The sequence below is a fragment of the Scardinius erythrophthalmus genome, assembly GCF_964197995.2.
Source record: "Scardinius erythrophthalmus genome assembly, chromosome: 3".
Classification (NCBI taxonomy): domain Eukaryota; kingdom Metazoa; phylum Chordata; class Actinopteri; order Cypriniformes; family Leuciscidae; genus Scardinius; species Scardinius erythrophthalmus.
Genome location: NC_138223.1, coordinates 170,506 through 197,164, shown reverse-complemented (window position 1 = coordinate 197,164; position 26,659 = coordinate 170,506). Strand labels below are relative to the sequence as shown.

The 26,659-nt window shown below is 55.5% G+C and overlaps 1 protein-coding gene across 2 annotated transcripts in view; it reads left to right on the top strand.

Moving 5' to 3' along the window:
* The window catches only part of tmem39a (transmembrane protein 39A), a 73,034-nt gene that overhangs the window by 32,886 nt on the left and 13,489 nt on the right, over positions 1-26,659 (top strand). For both annotated transcript variants that reach the window (XM_081361296.1, XM_081361297.1), the window contains exon 8: positions 18-138. In XM_081361296.1, coding sequence (XP_081217422.1) covers positions 18-138 — 121 coding nt within the window. The remainder of the gene's footprint in view (positions 1-17; positions 139-26,659) is intronic.

The window sequence follows — 26,659 nt, the reverse complement described above, 5'->3', positions numbered from 1 at the left end:
TGTGTGTGTGTGTGTAGCTGGTCCGACAGCACCATCTGGCCGCAGGGAGTTCTTGTTCGGCACAGTCGCTGCCTCTATAAGGCCATCGGGCCGTGTAACGTGGCCTTGCCCTCCGACGTCTCGCACGCCAGGTTTTATGTGAGTATCTGTCACTCCTCACCTTTACTGATGATGACATGAGTAAGTGAGACGCGAGTGAGACGTGAGTGAGACGCAAGTGTTGACACCTGACACGAGTGAGACGTGAGTGTGACACCTGACACGAGTGAGACGTGAGTGTGACACCTGACACGAATGAGACGTGAGTGTGACACCTGACACGAGTGAGACGTGAGTGTGACACCTGACACGAGTGAGACGTGAGTGTGACACCTGACACGAGTGAGACGTGAGTGTGACACCTGACACGAGTGAGACGTGAGTGAGACACCTGACACGAGTGAGACGTGAGTGAGACACCTGACACGAGTGAGACGTGAGTGTGACACCTGACACGAGTGAGACGTGAGTGTGACACCTGACACGAGTGAGACGTGAGTGTGACACCTGACACGAGTGAGACGTGAGTGTGACACCTGACACGAGTGAGACGTGAGTGTGACACCTGACACGAGTGAGACGTGAGTGTGACACCTGACACGAGTGAGACGTGAGTGTGACACCTGACACGAGTGAGACGTGAGTGTGACACCTGACACGAGTGAGACGCGAGTGTGACACCTGACACGAGTGAGACGCAAGTGTGACACCTGACACGAGTGAGACGCGAGTGTGACACCTGACACGAGTGAGACGCGAGTGTGACACCTGACACGAGTGAGACGCGAGTGTGACACCTGACACGAGTGAGACGTGAGTGTGACACCTGACACGAGTGAGACGTGAGTGTGACACCTGACACGAGTGAGACGTGAGTGTGACACCTGACACGAGTGAGACGCAAGTGTGACACCTGACACGAGTGAGACGCGAGTGAGACGTGAGTGTTGACACCTGACACGAGTGAGACGCGAGTGTGACACCTGACACGAGTGAGACGTGAGTGTGACACCTGACACGAGTGAGACGTGAGTGTGACACCTGACACGAGTGAGACGCAAGTGTGACACCTGACACGAGTGAGACGCGAGTGAGACGTGAGTGTTGACACCTGACACGAGTGAGACGCGAGTGTGACACCTGACACGAGTGAGACGTGAGTGTGACACCTGACACGAGTGAGACGTGAGTGTTGACACCTGACACGAGTGAGACGCGAGTGTGACACCTGACACGAGTGAGACGTGAGTGTGACACCTGACACGAGTGAGACGTGAGTGTTGACACCTGACACGAGTGAGACGTGAGTGTTGACACCTGACACGAGTGAGACGCGAGTGTGACACCTGACACGAGTGAGACGCGAGTGTGACACCTGACACGAGTGAGACGCGAGTGTGACACCTGACACGAGTGAGACGTGAGTGTGACACCTGACACGAGTGAGACGTGAGTGTGACACCTGACACGAGTGAGACGTGAGTGTGACACCTGACACGAGTGAGACGTGAGTGTGACACCTGACACGAGTGAGACGTGAGTGTGACACCTGACACGAGTGAGACGCAAGTGTGACACCTGACACGAGTGAGACGCGAGTGAGACGTGAGTGTTGACACCTGACACGAGTGAGACGCGAGTGTGACACCTGACACGAGTGAGACGTGAGTGTGACACCTGACACGAGTGAGACGTGAGTGTGACACCTGACACGAGTGAGACGCAAGTGTGACACCTGACACGAGTGAGACGCGAGTGAGACGTGAGTGTTGACACCTGACACGAGTGAGACGCGAGTGTGACACCTGACACGAGTGAGACGTGAGTGTGACACCTGACACGAGTGAGACGTGAGTGTTGACACCTGACACGAGTGAGACGCGAGTGTGACACCTGACACGAGTGAGACGTGAGTGTGACACCTGACACGAGTGAGACGTGAGTGTTGACACCTGACACGAGTGAGACGTGAGTGTTGACACCTGACACGAGTGAGACGCGAGTGTGACACCTGACACGAGTGAGACGCGAGTGTGACACCTGACACGAGTGAGACGCGAGTGTGACACCTGACACGAGTGAGACGCGAGTGAGACACCTGACACGAGTGAGACGCGAGTGTGACACCTGACACGAGTGAGACGCGAGTGTGACACCTGACACGAGTGAGACGTGAGTGTGACACCTGACACGAGTGAGACGTGAGTGTTGACACCTGACACGAGTGAGACGCGAGTGTGACACCTGACACGAGTGAGACGCGAGTGAGACACCTGACACGAGTGAGACGCGAGTGTGACACCTGACACGAGTGAGACGCGAGTGTGACACCTGACACGAGTGAGACGCGAGTGTTGACACCTGACACGAGTGAGACGTGAGTGTGACACCTGACACGAGTGAGACGCGAGTGTGACACCTGACACGAGTGAGACGCGAGTGAGACACCTGACACGAGTGAGACGCGAGTGAGACACCTGACACGAGTGAGACGCGAGTGTGACACCTGACACGAGTGAGACGCGAGTGTGACACCTGACACGAGTGAGACGCGAGTGTGACACCTGACACGAGTGAGACGCGAGTGTGACACCTGACACGAGTGAGACGCGAGTGTGACACCTGACACGAGTGAGACGCGAGTGTGACACCTGACACGAGTGAGACGCGAGTGTGACACCTGACACGAGTGAGACGCGAGTGTGACACCTGACACGAGTGAGACGTGAGTGTGACACCTGACACGAGTGAGACGTGAGTGAGACGTGAGTGTTGACACCTGACACGAGTGAGACGTGAGTGAGACACCTGACACGAGTGAGACGTGAGTGTGACACCTGACACGAGTGAGACGTGAGTGTGACACCTGACACGAGTGAGACGTGAGTGTGACACCTGACACGAGTGAGACGCGAGTGTGACACCTGATACGAGTGAGACGTGAGTGTGACACCTGACACGAGTGAGACGTGAGTGAGACGTGAGTGTGACACCTGACACGAGTGAGACGCGAGTGTGACACCTGACACGAGTGAGACGCGAGTGTGACACCTGATACGAGTGAGACGTGAGTGTGACACCTGACACGAGTGAGACGCGAGTGAGACGTGAGTGTGACACCTGACACGAGTGAGACGTGAGTGAGACACCTGACACGAGTGAGACGTGAGTGTGACACCTGACACGAGTGAGACGTGAGTGTGACACCTGACACGAGTGAGACGCGAGTGTGACACCTGACACGAGTGAGACGCGAGTGTGACACCTGATACGAGTGAGACGTGAGTGTGACACCTGACACGAGTGAGACGCGAGTGAGACGTGAGTGTGACACCTGACACGAGTGAGACGCGAGTGTGACACCTGACACGAGTGAGACGCGAGTGTGACACCTGATACGAGTGAGACGTGAGTGTGACACCTGACACGAGTGAGACGCGAGTGAGACGTGAGTGTGACACCTGACACGAGTGAGACGCGAGTGTGACACCTGACACGAGTGAGACGTGAGTGTGACCCCTGACACGAGTGAGACGTGAGTGTTGACACCTGACACGAGTGAGACGTGAGTGTGACACCTGACACGAGTGAGACGTGAGTGAGACACCTGACACGAGTGAGACGTGAGTGAGACACCTGACACGAGTGAGACGCGAGTGTGACACCTGACATGAGTGAGACGTGAGTGTTGACACCTGACACGAGTGAGACGTGAGTGTGACACCTGACACGAGTGAGACGTGAGTGAGACACCTGACACGAGTGAGACGTGAGTGTTGACACCTGACACGAGTGAGACGTGAGTGTTGACACCTGACACGAGTGAGACGTGAGTGTGACACCTGACACGAGTGAGACGTGAGTGTTGACACCTGACACGAGTGAGACGTGAGTGTGACACCTGACACGAGTGAGACGTGAGTGTTGACACCTGACACGAGTGAGACGTGAGTGTGACACCTGACACGAGTGAGACGTGAGTGTGACACCTGACACGAGTGAGACGCAAGTGTGACACCTGACACGAGTGAGACGCGAGTGAGACGTGAGTGTTGACACCTGACACGAGTGAGACGCGAGTGTGACACCTGACACGAGTGAGACGTGAGTGTGACACCTGACACGAGTGAGACGTGAGTGTGACACCTGACACGAGTGAGACGCAAGTGTGACACCTGACACGAGTGAGACGCGAGTGAGACGTGAGTGTTGACACCTGACACGAGTGAGACGCGAGTGTGACACCTGACACGAGTGAGACGTGAGTGTGACACCTGACACGAGTGAGACGTGAGTGTTGACACCTGACACGAGTGAGACGCGAGTGTGACACCTGACACGAGTGAGACGTGAGTGTGACACCTGACACGAGTGAGACGTGAGTGTTGACACCTGACACGAGTGAGACGTGAGTGTTGACACCTGACACGAGTGAGACGCGAGTGTGACACCTGACACGAGTGAGACGCGAGTGTGACACCTGACACGAGTGAGACGCGAGTGTGACACCTGACACGAGTGAGACGTGAGTGTGACACCTGACACGAGTGAGACGTGAGTGTGACACCTGACACGAGTGAGACGTGAGTGTGACACCTGACACGAGTGAGACGTGAGTGTGACACCTGACACGAGTGAGACGTGAGTGTGACACCTGACACGAGTGAGACGCAAGTGTGACACCTGACACGAGTGAGACGCGAGTGAGACGTGAGTGTTGACACCTGACACGAGTGAGACGCGAGTGTGACACCTGACACGAGTGAGACGTGAGTGTGACACCTGACACGAGTGAGACGTGAGTGTGACACCTGACACGAGTGAGACGCAAGTGTGACACCTGACACGAGTGAGACGCGAGTGAGACGTGAGTGTTGACACCTGACACGAGTGAGACGCGAGTGTGACACCTGACACGAGTGAGACGTGAGTGTGACACCTGACACGAGTGAGACGTGAGTGTTGACACCTGACACGAGTGAGACGCGAGTGTGACACCTGACACGAGTGAGACGTGAGTGTGACACCTGACACGAGTGAGACGTGAGTGTTGACACCTGACACGAGTGAGACGTGAGTGTTGACACCTGACACGAGTGAGACGCGAGTGTGACACCTGACACGAGTGAGACGCGAGTGTGACACCTGACACGAGTGAGACGCGAGTGTGACACCTGACACGAGTGAGACGCGAGTGAGACACCTGACACGAGTGAGACGCGAGTGTGACACCTGACACGAGTGAGACGCGAGTGTGACACCTGACACGAGTGAGACGTGAGTGTGACACCTGACACGAGTGAGACGTGAGTGTTGACACCTGACACGAGTGAGACGCGAGTGTGACACCTGACACGAGTGAGACGCGAGTGAGACACCTGACACGAGTGAGACGCGAGTGTGACACCTGACACGAGTGAGACGCGAGTGTGACACCTGACACGAGTGAGACGCGAGTGTTGACACCTGACACGAGTGAGACGCGAGTGTGACACCTGACACGAGTGAGACGCGAGTGTGACACCTGACACGAGTGAGACGCGAGTGAGACACCTGACACGAGTGAGACGCGAGTGAGACACCTGACACGAGTGAGACGCGAGTGTGACACCTGACACGAGTGAGACGCGAGTGTGACACCTGACACGAGTGAGACGCGAGTGTGACACCTGACACGAGTGAGACGCGAGTGTGACACCTGACACGAGTGAGACGCGAGTGTGACACCTGACACGAGTGAGACGCGAGTGTGACACCTGACACGAGTGAGACGCGAGTGTGACACCTGACACGAGTGAGACGCGAGTGTGACACCTGACACGAGTGAGACGTGAGTGTGACACCTGACACGAGTGAGACGTGAGTGAGACGTGAGTGTTGACACCTGACACGAGTGAGACGTGAGTGAGACACCTGACACGAGTGAGACGTGAGTGTGACACCTGACACGAGTGAGACGTGAGTGTGACACCTGACACGAGTGAGACGTGAGTGTGACACCTGACACGAGTGAGACGCGAGTGTGACACCTGATACGAGTGAGACGTGAGTGTGACACCTGACACGAGTGAGACGTGAGTGAGACGTGAGTGTGACACCTGACACGAGTGAGACGCGAGTGTGACACCTGACACGAGTGAGACGCGAGTGTGACACCTGATACGAGTGAGACGTGAGTGTGACACCTGACACGAGTGAGACGCGAGTGAGACGTGAGTGTGACACCTGACACGAGTGAGACGTGAGTGAGACACCTGACACGAGTGAGACGTGAGTGTGACACCTGACACGAGTGAGACGTGAGTGTGACACCTGACACGAGTGAGACGTGAGTGTGACACCTGACACGAGTGAGACGCGAGTGTGACACCTGATACGAGTGAGACGTGAGTGTGACACCTGACACGAGTGAGACGCGAGTGAGACGTGAGTGTGACACCTGACACGAGTGAGACGCGAGTGTGACACCTGACACGAGTGAGACGCGAGTGTGACACCTGATACGAGTGAGACGTGAGTGTGACACCTGACACGAGTGAGACGCGAGTGTGACACCTGACACGAGTGAGACGTGAGTGTGACCCCTGACACGAGTGAGACACGAGTGAGACGTGAGTGTTGACACCTGACACGAGTGAGACGTGAGTGTGACACCTGACACGAGTGAGACGTGAGTGAGACACCTGACACGAGTGAGACGTGAGTGAGACACCTGACACGAGTGAGACGCGAGTGTGACACCTGACATGAGTGAGACGTGAGTGTTGACACCTGACACGAGTGAGACGTGAGTGTGACACCTGACACGAGTGAGACGTGAGTGAGACACCTGACACGAGTGAGACGTGAGTGTTGACACCTGACACGAGTGAGACGTGAGTGTTGACACCTGACACGAGTGAGACGTGAGTGTGACACCTGACACGAGTGAGACGTGAGTGTTGACACCTGACACGAGTGAGACGTGAGTGTGACACCTGACACGAGTGAGACGTGAGTGTTGACACCTGACACGAGTGAGACGTGAGTGTGACACCTGACACGAGTGAGACGTGAGTGTGACACCTGACACGAGTGAGACGTGAGTGTTGACACCTGACACGAGTGAGACGTGAGTGTGACACCTGACACGAGTGAGACGTGAGTGTGACACCTGACACGAGTGAGACGTGAGTGTTGACACCTGACACGAGTGAGACGTGAGTGTTGACACCTGACACGAGTGAGACGTGAGTGTGACACCTGACACGAGTGAGACGTGAGTGTTGACACCTGACACGAGTGAGACGTGAGTGTTGACACCTGACACGAGTGAGACGTGAGTGTTGACACCTGACACGAGTGAGACGTGAGTGTTGACACCTGACACGAGTGAGACGTGAGTGTGACACCTGACACGAGTGAGACGTGAGTGTTGACACCTGACACGAGTGAGACGTGAGTGTGACACCTGACACGAGTGAGACGTGAGTGTTGACACCTGACACGAGTGAGACGTGAGTGTGACACCTGACACGAGTGAGACGTGAGTGAGACGTGAGTGTTGACACCTGACACGAGTGAGACGTGAGTGAGACACCTGACACGAGTGAGACGTGAGTGTGACACCTGACACGAGTGAGACGTGAGTGTGACACCTGACATGAGTGAGACGCGAGTGTGACACCTGATACGAGTGAGACGTGAGTGTGACACCTGACACGAGTGAGACGCGAGTGAGACGTGAGTGTGACACCTGACACGAGTGAGACGTGAGTGAGACACCTGACACGAGTGAGACGTGAGTGTGACACCTGACACGAGTGAGACGTGAGTGTGACACCTGACACGAGTGAGACGTGAGTGTGACACCTGACACGAGTGAGACGCGAGTGTGACACCTGATACGAGTGAGACGTGAGTGTGACACCTGACACGAGTGAGACGCGAGTGAGACGTGAGTGTGACACCTGACACGAGTGAGACGCGAGTGTGACACCTGACACGAGTGAGACGCGAGTGTGACACCTGATACGAGTGAGACGTGAGTGTGACACCTGACACGAGTGAGACGCGAGTGAGACGTGAGTGTGACACCTGACACGAGTGAGACGCGAGTGTGACACCTGACACGAGTGAGACGTGAGTGTGACCCCTGACACGAGTGAGACACGAGTGAGACGTGAGTGTTGACACCTGACACGAGTGAGACGTGAGTGTGACACCTGACACGAGTGAGACGTGAGTGAGACACCTGACACGAGTGAGACGTGAGTGAGACACCTGACACGAGTGAGACGCGAGTGTGACACCTGACATGAGTGAGACGTGAGTGTTGACACCTGACACGAGTGAGACGTGAGTGTGACACCTGACACGAGTGAGACGTGAGTGAGACACCTGACACGAGTGAGACGTGAGTGTTGACACCTGACACGAGTGAGACGTGAGTGTTGACACCTGACACGAGTGAGACGTGAGTGTGACACCTGACACGAGTGAGACGTGAGTGTTGACACCTGACACGAGTGAGACGTGAGTGTGACACCTGACACGAGTGAGACGTGAGTGTTGACACCTGACACGAGTGAGACGTGAGTGTGACACCTGACACGAGTGAGACGCGAGTGAGACGTGAGTGTGACACCTGACACGAGTGAGACGTGAGTGTGACACCTGACACGAGTGAGACGCGAGTGTGACACCTGATACGAGTGAGACGTGAGTGTGACACCTGACACGAGTGAGACGCGAGTGAGACGTGAGTGTGACACCTGACACGAGTGAGACGTGAGTGTGACACCTGACACGAGTGAGACGCGAGTGTGACACCTGATACGAGTGAGACGTGAGTGTGACACCTGACACGAGTGAGACGCGAGTGAGACGTGAGTGTGACACCTGACACGAGTGAGACGCGAGTGTGACACCTGACACGAGTGAGACGTGAGTGTGACCCCTGACACGAGTGAGACACGAGTGTGACACCTGACACGAGTGAGACGTGAGTGTGACACCTGACACGAGTGAGACGCGAGTGAGACGTGAGTGTGACACCTGACACGAGTGAGACGCGAGTGTGACACCTGACACGAGTGAGACGTGAGTGTGACACCTGACACGAGTGAGACACGAGTGTGACACCTGATACGAGTGAGACGTGAGTGTGACACCTGACACGAGTGAGACGCGAGTGAGACGTGAGTGTGACACCTGACACGAGTGAGACGCGAGTGTGACACCTGACACGAGTGAGACGTGAGTGTGACACCTGACACGAGTGAGACGCGAGTGTGACACCTGACACGAGTGAGACGTGAGTGTGACACCTGACACGAGTGAGACGTGAGTGTGACACCTGACACGAGTGAGACGTGAGTGTGACACCTGACACGAGTGAGACGTGAGTGTGACACCTGACACGAGTGAGACGTGAGTGAGACACCTGACACGAGTGAGACGTGAGTGAGACACCTGACACGAGTGAGACGTGAGTGTGACACCTGAGACGAGTGAGACGTGAGTGTGACACCTGACACGAGTGAGACGTGAGTGTGACACCTGACACGAGTGAGACGCGAGTGAGACGTGAGTGTTGACACCTGACACGAGTGAGACGTGAGTGTGACACCTGACACGAGTGAGACGCGAGTGTGACACCTGACACGAGTTAGACGCGAGTGAGACGTGAGTGTTGACACCTGACACGAGTGAGACGTGAGTGTGACACCTGACACGAGTGAGACGTGAGTGTGACACCTGACACGAGTGAGACGTGAGTGTTGACACCTGACACGAGTGAGACGCGAGTGTGACACCTGACACGAGTGAGACGCGAGTGAGACGTGAGTGTTGACACCTGACACGAGTGAGACGTGAGTGTGACACCTGACACGAGTGAGACGCGAGTGTGACACCTGACACGAGTGAGACGTGAGTGTGACACCTGACACGAGTGAGACGTGAGTGTTGACACCTGACACGAGTGAGACGTGAGTGTGACACCTGACACGAGTGAGACGCGAGTGAGACGTGAGTGTTGACACCTGACACGAGTGAGACGTGAGTGAGACACCTGACACGAGTGAGACGTGAGTGAGACACCTGACACGAGTGAGACGTGAGTGTGACACCTGACACGAGTGAGACGTGAGTGAGACACCTGACACGAGTGAGACGTGAGTGAGACGTGAGTGTTGACACCTGACACGAGTGAGACGTGAGTGAGACACCTGACACGAGTGAGACGTGAGTGAGACACCTGACACGAGTGAGACGTGAGTGTGACACCTGACACGAGTGAGACGTGAGTGAGACACCTGACACGAGTGAGACGCGAGTGAGACGTGAGTGTGACACCTGACACGAGTGAGACGTGAGTGTGACACCTGACACGAGTGAGACGTGAGTGTGACACCTGACATGAGTGAGACGTGAGTGTTGACACCTGACACGAGTGAGACGCGAGTGTGACACCTGACACGAGTGAGACGTGAGTGTTGACACCTGACACGAGTGAGACGTGAGTGTGACACCTGACACGAGTGAGACGTGAGTGTGACACCTGACACGAGTGAGACGTGAGTGTGACACCTGACACGAGTGAGACGTGAGTGTGACACCTGACACGAGTGAGACGTGAGTGTTGACACCTGACACGAGTGAGACGTGAGTGTGACACCTGACACGAGTGAGACGCGAGTGAGACGTGAGTGTTGACACCTGACACGAGTGAGACGTGAGTGTGACACCTGACACGAGTGAGATGCGAGTGTGACACCTGACACGAGTGAGACGCGAGTGAGACGTGAGTGTTGACACCTGACACGAGTGAGACGTGAGTGTGACACCTGACACGAGTGAGACGTGAGTGTGACACCTGACACGAGTGAGACGCGAGTGTGACACCTGACACGAGTGAGACGTGAGTGTGACACCTGACACGAGTGAGACGTGAGTGTGACACCTGACACGAGTGAGACGCGAGTGAGACGTGAGTGTTGACACCTGACACGAGTGAGACGTGAGTGTGACACCTGACACGAGTGAGACGTGAGTGTGACACCTGACACGAGTGAGACGTGAGTGTGACACCTGACACGAGTGAGACGTGAGTGTTGACACCTGACACGAGTGAGACGTGAGTGAGACACCTGACACGAGTGAGACGTGAGTGAGACACCTGACACGAGTGAGACGTGAGTGTTGACAGCTGACACGAGTGAGACGTGAGTGTTGACACCTGACACGAGTGAGACGTGAGTGAGACACCTGACACGAGTGAGACGTGAGTGTGACACCTGACACGAGTGAGACGTGAGTGTGACACCTGACACGAGTGAGACGTGAGTGTGACACCTGACACGAGTGAGACGTGAGTGAGACACCTGACACGAGTGAGACGTGAGTGAGACACCTGACACGAGTGAGACACCTGACACGAGTGAGACGCGAGTGTGACACCTGACACGAGTGAGACGTGAGTGTGACACCTGACACGAGTGAGACGCGAGTGTGAGACCTGACACGAGTGAGACGTGAGTGTGACACCTGACACGAGTGAGACGCGAGTGTGACACCTGACACGAGTGAGACGTGAGTGTGACACCTGACACGAGTGAGACGTGAGTGAGACACCTGACACGAGTGAGACGTGAGTGTGACACCTGACACGAGTGAGACGTGAGTGAGACACCTGACACGAGTGAGACGCGAGTGAGACACCTGACACGAGTGAGACGCGAGTGTGACACCTGACACGAGTGAGACGTGAGTGTGACACCTGACACGAGTGAGACGTGAGTGTGACACCTGACACGAGTGAGACGTGAGTGTGACACCTGACACGAGTGAGACGTGAGTGTTGACACCTGACACGAGTGAGACGCGAGTGTGACACCTGACACGAGTGAGACGTGAGTGTTGACACCTGACACGAGTGAGACGTGAGTGTGACACCTGACACGAGTGAGACGTGAGTGTGACACCTGACACGAGTGAGACGTGAGTGTGACACCTGACACGAGTGAGACGTGAGTGTGACACCTGACACGAGTGAGACGTGAGTGTTGACACCTGACACGAGTGAGACGTGAGTGTGACACCTGACACGAGTGAGACGCGAGTGAGACGTGAGTGTTGACACCTGACACGAGTGAGACGTGAGTGTGACACCTGACACGAGTGAGATGCGAGTGTGACACCTGACACGAGTGAGACGCGAGTGAGACGTGAGTGTTGACACCTGACACGAGTGAGACGTGAGTGTGACACCTGACACGAGTGAGACGTGAGTGTGACACCTGACACGAGTGAGACGCGAGTGTGACACCTGACACGAGTGAGACGTGAGTGTGACACCTGACACGAGTGAGACGTGAGTGTGACACCTGACACGAGTGAGACGCGAGTGAGACGTGAGTGTTGACACCTGACACGAGTGAGACGTGAGTGTGACACCTGACACGAGTGAGACGTGAGTGTGACACCTGACACGAGTGAGACGTGAGTGTGACACCTGACACGAGTGAGACGTGAGTGTTGACACCTGACACGAGTGAGACGTGAGTGAGACACCTGACACGAGTGAGACGTGAGTGAGACACCTGACACGAGTGAGACGTGAGTGTTGACAGCTGACACGAGTGAGACGTGAGTGTTGACACCTGACACGAGTGAGACGTGAGTGAGACACCTGACACGAGTGAGACGTGAGTGTGACACCTGACACGAGTGAGACGTGAGTGTGACACCTGACACGAGTGAGACGTGAGTGTGACACCTGACACGAGTGAGACGTGAGTGAGACACCTGACACGAGTGAGACGTGAGTGAGACACCTGACACGAGTGAGACACCTGACACGAGTGAGACGCGAGTGTGACACCTGACACGAGTGAGACGTGAGTGTGACACCTGACACGAGTGAGACGCGAGTGTGAGACCTGACACGAGTGAGACGTGAGTGTGACACCTGACACGAGTGAGACGCGAGTGTGACACCTGACACGAGTGAGACGTGAGTGTGACACCTGACACGAGTGAGACGCGAGTGAGACGTGAGTGTTGACACCTGACACGAGTGAGACGTGAGTGAGACACCTGACACGAGTGAGACGCGAGTGAGACGTGAGTGTTGACACCTGACACGAGTGAGACGTGAGTGTGACACCTGACACGAGTGAGATGCGAGTGAGACGTGAGTGTTGACACCTGACACGAGTGAGACGTGAGTGTGACACCTGACACGAGTGAGACGTGAGTGTGACACCTGACACGAGTGAGACGTGAGTGAGACACCTGACACGAGTGAGACGTGAGTGAGACACCTGACACGAGTGAGACGTGAGTGTGACACCTGAGACGAGTGAGACGTGAGTGTGACACCTGACACGAGTGAGACGTGAGTGTGACACCTGACACGAGTGAGACGTGAGTGTGACACCTGACACGAGTGAGACGCGAGTGAGACGTGAGTGTTGACACCTGACACGAGTGAGACGTGAGTGTGACACCTGACACGAGTGAGACGCGAGTGTGACACTTGACACGAGTGAGACGCGAGTGAGACGTGAGTGTTGACACCTGACACGAGTGAGACGTGAGTGTGACACCTGACACCAGTGAGACGTGAGTGTGACACCTGACACGAGTGAGACGTGAGTGAGACACCTGACACGAGTGAGACGTGAGTGAGACACCTGACACGAGTGAGACGTGAGTGAGACACCTGACACGAGTGAGACGCGAGTGTGACACCTGACACGAGTGAGACGCAAGTGTTGACACCTGACACGAGTGAGACGTGAGTGTGACACCTGACACGAGTGAGACGTGAGTGTGACACCTGACACGAGTGAGACGTGAGTGTGACACCTGACACGAGTGAGACGTGAGTGTGACACCTGACACGAGTGAGACGTGAGTGTGACACCTGACACGAGTGAGACGTGAGTGTTGACACCTGACACGAGTGAGACGTGAGTGTGACACCTGACACGAGTGAGACGCAAGTGTTGACACCTGACACGAGTGAGACGTGAGTGTGACACCTGACACGAGTGAGACGCGAGTGAGACGTGAGTGTTGACACCTGACACGAGTGAGACGTGAGTGAGACACCTGACACGAGTGAGACGTGAGTGTGACACCTGACACGAGTGAGACGCAAGTGTTGACACCTGACACGAGTGAGACGTGAGTGTTGACACCTGACACGAGTGAGACGCGAGTGAGACGTGAGTGTTGACACCTGACACGAGTGAGACGTGAGTGAGACACCTGACACGAGTGAGACGTGAGTGTGACACCTGACACGAGTGAGACGCGAGTGAGACGTGAGTGTTGACACCTGACACGAGTGAGACGCAAGTGTTGACACCTGACACGAGTGAGACGTGAGTGTGACACCTGACACGAGTGAGACGCGAGTGTGACACCTGACACGAGTGAGACGTGAGTGTGACACCTGACACGAGTGAGACGCGAGTGAGACGTGAGTGTTGACACCTGACACGAGTGAGACGTGAGTGTGACACCTGACACGAGTGAGACGCAAGTGTTGACACCTGACACGAGTGAGACGTGAGTGTGACACCTGACACGAGTGAGACGCGAGTGAGACGTGAGTGTTGACACCTGACACGAGTGAGACGTGAGTGAGACACCTGACACGAGTGAGACGTGAGTGTGACACCTGACACGAGTGAGACGCAAGTGTTGACACCTGACACGAGTGAGACGTGAGTGTTGACACCTGACACGAGTGAGACGTGAGTGAGACGTGAGTGTTGACACCTGACACGAGTGAGACGTGAGTGAGACGTGAGTGTTGACACCTGACACGAGTGAGACGTGAGTGAGACACCTGACACGAGTGAGACGTGAGTGTGACACCTGACACGAGTGAGACGCGAGTGAGACGTGAGTGTTGACACCTGACACGAGTGAGACGCAAGTGTTGACACCTGACACGAGTGAGACGTGAGTGTGACACCTGACACGAGTGAGACGCGAGTGTGACACCTGACACGAGTGAGACGTGAGTGTGACACCTGACACGAGTGAGACGTGAGTGTGACACCTGACACGAGTGAGATGTGAGTGTGACACCTGACACGAGTGAGACGTGAGTGAGACGCGAGTGAGACGTGAGTGAGACACCTGACACGAGTGAGACGTGAGTGTGACACCTGACACGAGTGAGACGCAAGTGTTGACACCTGACACGAGTGAGACGTGAGTGTGACACCTGACACGAGTGAGACGCGAGTGAGACGCGAGTGAGACGTGAGTGTTGACACCTGACACGAGTGAGACGCGAGTGTGACACCTGACACGAGTGAGACGTGAGTGTGACACCTGACACGAGTGAGACGTGAGTGTGACACCTGACACGAGTGAGACGCGAGTGAGACGTGAGTGTTGACACCTGACACGAGTGAGACGTGAGTGTGACACCTGACACGAGTGAGACGTGAGTGTTGACACCTGACACGAGTGAGACGTGAGTGAGACACCTGACACGAGTGAGACGTGAGTGTGACACCTGACACGAGTGAGACGCAAGTGTTGACACCTGACACGAGTGAGACGTGAGTGTTGACACCTGACACGAGTGAGACGTGAGTGAGACACCTGACACGAGTGAGACGTGAGTGTGACACCTGACACGAGTGAGACGCGAGTGAGACGTGAGTGTTGACACCTGACACGAGTGAGACGTGAGTGTGACACCTGACACGAGTGAGACGCGAGTGTGACACCTGACACGAGTGAGACGCGAGTGAGACGTGAGTGTTGACACCTGACACGAGTGAGACGTGAGTGTGACACCTGACACCAGTGAGACGTGAGTGTGACACCTGACACGAGTGAGACGTGAGTGTGACACCTGACACGAGTGAGACGTGAGTGTGACACCTGACACGAGTGAGACGTGAGTGTTGACACCTGACACGAGTGAGACGTGAGTGTGACACCTGACACGAGTGAGACGTGAGTGTGACACCTGACACGAGTGAGACGTGAGTGTGACACCTGACACGAGTGAGACGTGAGTGAGACGTGAGTGTGACACCTGACACGAGTGAGACGTGAGTGTGACACCTGACACGAGTGAGACGTGAGTGTGACACCTGACACGAGTGAGACGTGAGTGTTGACACCTGACACGAGTGAGACGTGAGTGTGACACCTGACACGAGTGAGACGTGAGTGTGACACCTGACACGAGTGAGACGTGAGTGTGACACCTGACACGAGTGAGACGTGAGTGTGACACCTGACACGAGTGAGACGTGAGTGTGACACCTGACACGAGTGAGACGTGAGTGTGACACCTGACACGAGTGAGACGTGAGTGTGACACCTGACACGAGTGAGACGTGAGTGAGACGTGAGTGTGACACCTGACACGAGTGAGACGTGAGTGAGACGTGAGTGTTGACACCTGACACGAGTGAGACGTGAGTGTTGACACCTGACATGAGTGAGACGCAAGTGTTGACACCTGACACGAGTGAGACGTGAGTGTGACACCTGACACGAGTGAGACGTGAGTGTGACACCTGACACGAGTGAGACGCGAGTGAGACGTGAGTGTTGACACCTGACACGAGTGAGACGTGAGTGTGACACCTGACACGAGTGAGACGCAAGTGTTGACACCTGACACGAGTGAGACGTGAGTGTGACACCTGACACGAGTGAGACGCGAGTGAGACGTGAGTGTTGACACCTGACACGAGTGAGACGCAAGTGTTGACACCTGACACGAGTGAGACGTGAGTGTGACACCTGACATGAGTGAGACGTGAGTGTGACACCTGACACGAGTGAGACGCGAGTGAGACGTGAGTGTTGACACCTGACACGAGTGAGACGTGAGTGAGACGTGAGTGTGACACCTGACACGAGTGAGACGCGAGTGAGACGTGAGTGTTGACACCTGACACGAGTGAGACGTGAGTGAGACACCTGACACGAGTGAGACGCGAGTGAGACGTGAGTGTTGACACCTGACACGAGTGAGACGTGAGTGTGACACCTGACACGAGTGAGATGCGAGTGAGACGTGAGTGTTGACACCTGACACGAGTGAGACGTGAGTGTGACACCTGACACGAGTGAGACGTGAGTGTGACACCTGACACGAGTGAGACGTGAGTGAGACACCTGACACGAGTGAGACGTGAGTGAGACACCTGACACGAGTGAGACGTGAGTGTGACACCTGAGACGAGTGAGACGTGAGTGTGACACCTGACACGAGTGAGACGTGAGTGTGACACCTGACACGAGTGAGACGTGAGTGTGACACCTGACACGAGTGAGACGCGAGTGAGACGTGAGTGTTGACACCTGACACGAGTGAGACGTGAGTGTGACACCTGACACGAGTGAGACGCGAGTGTGACACCTGACACGAGTGAGACGCGAGTGAGACGTGAGTGTTGACACCTGACACGAGTGAGACGTGAGTGTGACACCTGACACCAGTGAGACGTGAGTGTGACACCTGACACGAGTGAGACGTGAGTGTGACACCTGACACCAGTGAGACGTGAGTGTGACACCTGACACGAGTGAGACGTGAGTGAGACACCTGACACGAGTGAGACGTGAGTGAGACACCTGACACGAGTGAGACGCGAGTGTGACACCTGACACGAGTGAGACGTGAGTGTGACACCTGACACGAGTGAGACGTGAGTGTGACACCTGACACGAGTGAGACGTGAGTGTGACACCTGACACGAGTGAGACGTGAGTGTGACACCTGACACGAGTGAGACGTGAGTGTGACACCTGACACGAGTGAGACGCGAGTGAGACGTGAGTGTTGACACCTGACACGAGTGAGACGTGAGTGTGACACCTGACACGAGTGAGACGCAAGTGTTGACACCTGACACGAGTGAGACGTGAGTGTGACACCTGACACGAGTGAGACGCGAGTGAGACGTGAGTGTTGACACCTGACACGAGTGAGACGTGAGTGAGACACCTGACACGAGTGAGACGCGAGTGAGACGTGAGTGTGACACCTGACACGAGTGAGACGTGAGTGAGACGTGAGTGTTGACACCTGACACGAGTGAGACGTGAGTGTTGACACCTGACATGAGTGAGACGCAAGTGTTGACACCTGACACGAGTGAGACGTGAGTGTGACACCTGACACGAGTGAGACGTGAGTGTGACACCTGACACGAGTGAGACGCGAGTGAGACGTGAGTGTTGACACCTGACACGAGTGAGACGTGAGTGTGACACCTGACACGAGTGAGACGCAAGTGTTGACACCTGACACGAGTGAGACGTGAGTGTGACACCTGACACGAGTGAGACGCGAGTGAGACGTGAGTGTTGACACCTGACACGAGTGAGACGCAAGTGTTGACACCTGACACGAGTGAGACGTGAGTGTGACACCTGACATGAGTGAGACGTGAGTGTGACACCTGACACGAGTGAGACGCGAGTGAGACGTGAGTGTTGACACCTGACACGAGTGAGACGTGAGTGAGACGTGAGTGTGACACCTGACACGAGTGAGACGCGAGTGAGACGTGAGTGTTGACACCTGACACGAGTGAGACGTGAGTGAGACACCTGACACGAGTGAGACGCGAGTGAGACGTGAGTGTTGACACCTGACACGAGTGAGACGTGAGTGTGACACCTGACACGAGTGAGATGCGAGTGAGACGTGAGTGTTGACACCTGACACGAGTGAGACGTGAGTGTGACACCTGACACGAGTGAGACGTGAGTGTGACACCTGACACGAGTGAGACGTGAGTGAGACACCTGACACGAGTGAGACGTGAGTGAGACACCTGACACGAGTGAGACGTGAGTGTGACACCTGAGACGAGTGAGACGTGAGTGTGACACCTGACACGAGTGAGACGTGAGTGTGACACCTGACACGAGTGAGACGTGAGTGTGACACCTGACACGAGTGAGACGCGAGTGAGACGTGAGTGTTGACACCTGACACGAGTGAGACGTGAGTGTGACACCTGACACGAGTGAGACGCGAGTGTGACACCTGACACGAGTGAGACGCGAGTGAGACGTGAGTGTTGACACCTGACACGAGTGAGACGTGAGTGTGACACCTGACACCAGTGAGACGTGAGTGTGACACCTGACACGAGTGAGACGTGAGTGTGACACCTGACACCAGTGAGACGTGAGTGTGACACCTGACACGAGTGAGACGTGAGTGAGACACCTGACACGAGTGAGACGTGAGTGAGACACCTGACACGAGTGAGACGCGAGTGTGACACCTGACACGAGTGAGACGTGAGTGTGACACCTGACACGAGTGAGACGTGAGTGTGACACCTGACACGAGTGAGACGTGAGTGTGACACCTGACACGAGTGAGACGTGAGTGTGACACCTGACACGAGTGAGACGTGAGTGTGACACCTGACACGAGTGAGACGCGAGTGAGACGTGAGTGTTGACACCTGACACGAGTGAGACGTGAGTGTGACACCTGACACGAGTGAGACGCAAGTGTTGACACCTGACACGAGTGAGACGTGAGTGTGACACCTGACACGAGTGAGACGCGAGTGAGACGTGAGTGTTGACACCTGACACGAGTGAGACGTGAGTGAGACACCTGACACGAGTGAGACGTGAGTGTGACACCTGACACGAGTGAGACGCAAGTGTTGACACCTGACACGAGTGAGACGTGAGTGTTGACACCTGACACGAGTGAGACGCGAGTGAGACGTGAGTGTTGACACCTGACACGAGTGAGACGTGAGTGAGACACCTGACACGAGTGAGACGTGAGTGTGACACCTGACACGAGTGAGACGCGAGTGTGACACCTGACACGAGTGAGACGCGAGTGTGACACCTGACACGAGTGAGACGCGAGTGAGACGTGAGTGTTGACACCTGACACGAGTGAGACGTGAGTGTGACACCTGACACGAGTGAGACGCGAGTGTGACACCTGACACGAGTGAGACGTGAGTGTGACACCTGACACGAGTGAGACGTGAGTGTTGACACCTGACACGAGTGAGACGTGAGTGTGACACCTGACACGAGTGAGACGCGAGTGAGACGTGAGTGTTGACACCTGACACGAGTGAGACGTGAGTGAGACACCTGACACGAGTGAGACGTGAGTGAGACACCTGACACGAGTGAGACGTGAGTGTGACACCTGACACGAGTGAGACGTGAGTGAGACACCTGACACGAGTGAGACGTGAGTGAGACGTGAGTGTTGACACCTGACACGAGTGAGACGTGAGTGAGACACCTGACACGAGTGAGACGTGAGTGAGACACCTGACACGAGTGAGACGTGAGTGTGACACCTGACACGAGTGAGACGTGAGTGAGACACCTGACACGAGTGAGACGCGAGTGAGACGTGAGTGTGACACCTGACACGAGTGAGACGTGAGTGTGACACCTGACACGAGTGAGACGTGAGTGTGACACCTGACATGAGTGAGACGTGAGTGTTGACACCTGACACGAGTGAGACGCGAGTGTGACACCTGACACGAGTGAGACGTGAGTGTTGACACCTGACACGAGTGAGACGTGAGTGTGACACCTGACACGAGTGAGACGTGAGTGTGACACCTGACACGAGTGAGACGTGAGTGTGACACCTGACACGAGTGAGACGTGAGTGTGACACCTGACACGAGTGAGACGTGAGTGTTGACACCTGACACGAGTGAGACGTGAGTGTGACACCTGACACGAGTGAGACGCGAGTGAGACGTGAGTGTTGACACCTGACACGAGTGAGACGTGAGTGTGACACCTGACACGAGTGAGATGCGAGTGTGACACCTGACACGAGTGAGACGCGAGTGAGACGTGAGTGTTGACACCTGACACGAGTGAGACGTGAGTGTGACACCTGACACGAGTGAGACGTGAGTGTGACACCTGACACGAGTGAGACGCGAGTGTGACACCTGACACGAGTGAGACGTGAGTGTGACACCTGACACGAGTGAGACGTGAGTGTGACACCTGACACGAGTGAGACGCGAGTGAGACGTGAGTGTTGACACCTGACACGAGTGAGACGTGAGTGTGACACCTGACACGAGTGAGACGTGAGTGTGACACCTGACACGAGTGAGACGTGAGTGTGACACCTGACACGAGTGAGACGTGAGTGTTGACACCTGACACGAGTGAGACGTGAGTGAGACACCTGACACGAGTGAGACGTGAGTGAGACGTGAGTGTTGACACCTGACACGAGTGAGACGTGAGTGAGACGTGAGTGTTGACACCTGACACGAGTGAGACGTGAGTGAGACACCTGACACGAGTGAGACGTGAGTGTGACACCTGACACGAGTGAGACGCGAGTGAGACGTGAGTGTTGACACCTGACACGAGTGAGACGCAAGTGTTGACACCTGACACGAGTGAGACGTGAGTGTGACACCTGACACGAGTGAGACGCGAGTGTGACACCTGACACGAGTGAGACGTGAGTGTGACACCTGACACGAGTGAGACGTGAGTGTGACACCTGACACGAGTGAGATGTGAGTGTGACACCTGACACGAGTGAGACGTGAGTGAGACGCGAGTGAGACGTGAGTGAGACACCTGACACGAGTGAGACGTGAGTGTGACACCTGACACGAGTGAGACGCAAGTGTTGACACCTGACACGAGTGAGACGTGAGTGTGACACCTGACACGAGTGAGACGCGAGTGAGACGCGAGTGAGACGTGAGTGTTGACACCTGACACGAGTGAGACGCGAGTGTGACACCTGACACGAGTGAGACGTGAGTGTGACACCTGACACGAGTGAGACGTGAGTGTGACACCTGACACGAGTGAGACGCGAGTGAGACGTGAGTGTTGACACCTGACACGAGTGAGACGTGAGTGTGACACCTGACACGAGTGAGACGTGAGTGTTGACACCTGACACGAGTGAGACGTGAGTGAGACACCTGACACGAGTGAGACGTGAGTGTGACACCTGACACGAGTGAGACGCAAGTGTTGACACCTGACACGAGTGAGACGTGAGTGTTGACACCTGACACGAGTGAGACGTGAGTGAGACACCTGACACGAGTGAGACGTGAGTGTGACACCTGACACGAGTGAGACGCGAGTGAGACGTGAGTGTTGACACCTGACACGAGTGAGACGCAAGTGTTGACACCTGACACGAGTGAGACGTGAGTGTTGACACCTGACACGAGTGAGACGCGAGTGTGACACCTGACACGAGTGAGACGTGAGTGTGACACCTGACACGAGTGAGACGTGAGTGTGACACCTGACACGAGTGAGACGTGAGTGTTGACACCTGACACGAGTGAGACGTGAGTGAGACACCTGACACGAGTGAGACGTGAGTGAGACACCTGACACGAGTGAGACGTGAGTGTTGACAGCTGACACGAGTGAGACGTGAGTGTTGACACCTGACACGAGTGAGACGTGAGTGAGACACCTGACACGAGTGAGACGTGAGTGTGACACCTGACACGAGTGAGACGTGAGTGTGACACCTGACACGAGTGAGACGTGAGTGTGACACCTGACACGAGTGAGACGTGAGTGAGACACCTGACACGAGTGAGACGTGAGTGAGACACCTGACACGAGTGAGACACCTGACACGAGTGAGACGCGAGTGTGACACCTGACACGAGTGAGACGTGAGTGTGACACCTGACACGAGTGAGACGCGAGTGTGAGACCTGACACGAGTGAGACGTGAGTGTGACACCTGACACGAGTGAGACGCGAGTGTGACACCTGACACGAGTGAGACGTGAGTGTGACACCTGACACGAGTGAGACGCGAGTGAGACGTGAGTGTTGACACCTGACACGAGTGAGACGTGAGTGAGACACCTGACACGAGTGAGACGCGAGTGAGACGTGAGTGTTGACACCTGACACGAGTGAGACGTGAGTGTGACACCTGACACGAGTGAGATGCGAGTGAGACGTGAGTGTTGACACCTGACACGAGTGAGACGTGAGTGTGACACCTGACACGAGTGAGACGTGAGTGTGACACCTGACACGAGTGAGACGTGAGTGAGACACCTGACACGAGTGAGACGTGAGTGAGACACCTGACACGAGTGAGACGTGAGTGTGACACCTGAGACGAGTGAGACGTGAGTGTGACACCTGACACGAGTGAGACGTGAGTGTGACACCTGACACGAGTGAGACGTGAGTGTGACACCTGACACGAGTGAGACGCGAGTGAGACGTGAGTGTTGACACCTGACACGAGTGAGACGTGAGTGTGACACCTGACACGAGTGAGACGCGAGTGTGACACCTGACACGAGTGAGACGCGAGTGAGACGTGAGTGTTGACACCTGACACGAGTGAGACGTGAGTGTGACACCTGACACCAGTGAGACGTGAGTGTGACACCTGACACGAGTGAGACGTGAGTGAGACACCTGACACGAGTGAGACGTGAGTGAGACACCTGACACGAGTGAGACGCGAGTGTGACACCTGACACGAGTGAGACGTGAGTGTGACACCTGACACCAGTGAGACGTGAGTGTGACACCTGACACGAGTGAGACGTGAGTGAGACACCTGACACGAGTGAGACGTGAGTGAGACACCTGACACGAGTGAGACGCGAGTGTGACACCTGACACGAGTGAGACGTGAGTGTGACACCTGACACGAGTGAGACGTGAGTGTGACACCTGACACGAGTGAGACGTGAGTGTGACACCTGACACGAGTGAGACGTGAGTGTGACACCTGACACGAGTGAGACGTGAGTGTGACACCTGACACGAGTGAGACGTGAGTGTTGACACCTGACACGAGTGAGACGTGAGTGTGACACCTGACACGAGTGAGACGCAAGTGTTGACACCTGACACGAGTGAGACGTGAGTGTGACACCTGACACGAGTGAGACGCGAGTGAGACGTGAGTGTTGACACCTGACACGAGTGAGACGTGAGTGAGACACCTGACACGAGTGAGACGTGAGTGTGACACCTGACACGAGTGAGACGCAAGTGTTGACACCTGACACGAGTGAGACGTGAGTGTTGACACCTGACACGAGTGAGACGCGAGTGAGACGTGAGTGTTGACACCTGACACGAGTGAGACGTGAGTGAGACACCTGACACGAGTGAGACGTGAGTGTGACACCTGACACGAGTGAGACGCGAGTGAGACGTGAGTGTTGACACCTGACACGAGTGAGACGCAAGTGTTGACACCTGACACGAGTGAGACGTGAGTGTGACACCTGACACGAGTGAGACGCGAGTGTGACACCTGACACGAGTGAGACGTGAGTGTGACACCTGACACGAGTGAGACGTGAGTGTGACACCTGACACGAGTGAGATGTGAGTGTGACACCTGACACGAGTGAGACGTGAGTGAGACGCGAGTGAGACGTGAGTGAGACACCTGACACGAGTGAGACGTGAGTGTGACACCTGACACGAGTGAGACGCAAGTGTTGACACCTGACACGAGTGAGACGTGAGTGTGACACCTGACACGAGTGAGACGCGAGTGAGACGCGAGTGAGACGTGAGTGTTGACACCTGACACGAGTGAGACGTGAGTGAGACACCTGACACGAGTGAGACGTGAGTGTGACACCTGACACGAGTGAGACGCAAGTGTTGACACCTGACACGAGTGAGACGTGAGTGTTGACACCTGACACGAGTGAGACGTGAGTGAGACACCTGACACGAGTGAGACGTGAGTGTGACACCTGACACGAGTGAGACGCGAGTGAGACGTGAGTGTTGACACCTGACACGAGTGAGACGCAAGTGTTGACACCTGACACGAGTGAGACGTGAGTGTGACACCTGACACGAGTGAGACGCGAGTGTGACACCTGACACGAGTGAGACGTGAGTGTGACACCTGACACGAGTGAGACGTGAGTGTGACACCTGACACGAGTGAGATGTGAGTGTTGACACCTGACACGAGTGAGACGCGAGTGAGACGTGAGTGTTGACACCTGACACGAGTGAGACGCAAGTGTTGACACCTGACACGAGTGAGACGTGAGTGTGACACCTGACATGAGTGAGACGTGAGTGTGACACCTGACACGAGTGAGACGCAAGTGTTGACACCTGACACGAGTGAGACGTGAGTGTGACACCTGACATGAGTGAGACGTGAGTGTGACACCTGACATGAGTGAGACGCGAGTGTTGACACCTGACACGAGTGAGACGTGAGTGTGACACCTGACACGAGTGAGACGTGAGTGTGACACCTGACATGAGTGAGACGTGAGTGTGACACCTGACACGAGTGAGACGTGAGTGTGACACCTGACACGAGTGAGACGTGAGTGTTGACACCTGACACGAGTGAGACGTGAGTGTTGACACCTGACATGAGTGAGACGTGAGTGTGACACCTGACATGAGTGAGACGTGAGTGTGACACCTGACACGAGTGAGACGCGAGTGAGACGTGAGTGTTGACACCTGACACGAGTGAGACGCAAGTGTTGACACCTGACACGAGTGAGACGTGAGTGTGACACCTGACACGAGTGAGACGCGAGTGAGACGTGAGTGTTGACACCTGACACGAGTGAGACGTGAGTGTGACACCTGACACGAGTGAGACGTGAGTGTGACACCTGACACGAGTGAGACGTGAGTGTTGACACCTGACACGAGTGAGACGTGAGTGTGACACCTGACACGAGTGAGACGTGAGTGTGACACCTGACACGAGTGAGACGTGAGTGTTGACACCTGACACGAGTGAGACGTGAGTGTGACACCTGACACGAGTGAGACGCAAGTGTTGACACCTGACACGAGTGAGACGTGAGTGTGACACCTGACACGAGTGAGACGTGAGTGTGACACCTGACACGAGTGAGACGCAAGTGTTGACACCTGACACGAGTGAGACGCGAGTGAGACGTGAGTGTTGACACCTGACACGAGTGAGACGTGAGACGTGAGTGTGACACCTGACACGAGTGAGACGTGAGTGTTGACACCTGACACGAGTGAGACGCGAGTGAGACGTGAGTGTGACACCTGACACGAGTGAGACGTGAGTGTGACACCTGACACGAGTGAGATGTGAGTGTGACACCTGACACGAGTGAGACGTGAGTGAGACGTGAGTGTGACACCTGACACGAGTGAGACGCAAGTGTTGACACCTGACACGAGTGAGACGCGAGTGAGACGTGAGTGTGACACCTGACACGAGTGAGACGTGAGTGTGACACCTGACACGAGTGAGACGTGAGTGTGACACCTGACACGAGTGAGACGTGAGTGTGACACCTGACACGAGTGAGACGTGAGTGTGACACCTGACACGAGTGAGACGTGAGTGTGACACCTGACACGAGTGAGACACGAGTGAGACGCGAGTGTGACACCTGACATGAGTGAGACACGAGTGAGACGTGAGTGTGACACCTGACACGAGTGAGACGTGAGTGTGACACCTGACACGAGTGAGACGTGAGTGTGACACCTGACACGAGTGAGACGTGAGTGAGACGTGAGTGTGACACCTGACACGAGTGAGACGCAAGTGTTGACACCTGACACGAGTGAGACGCGAGTGAGA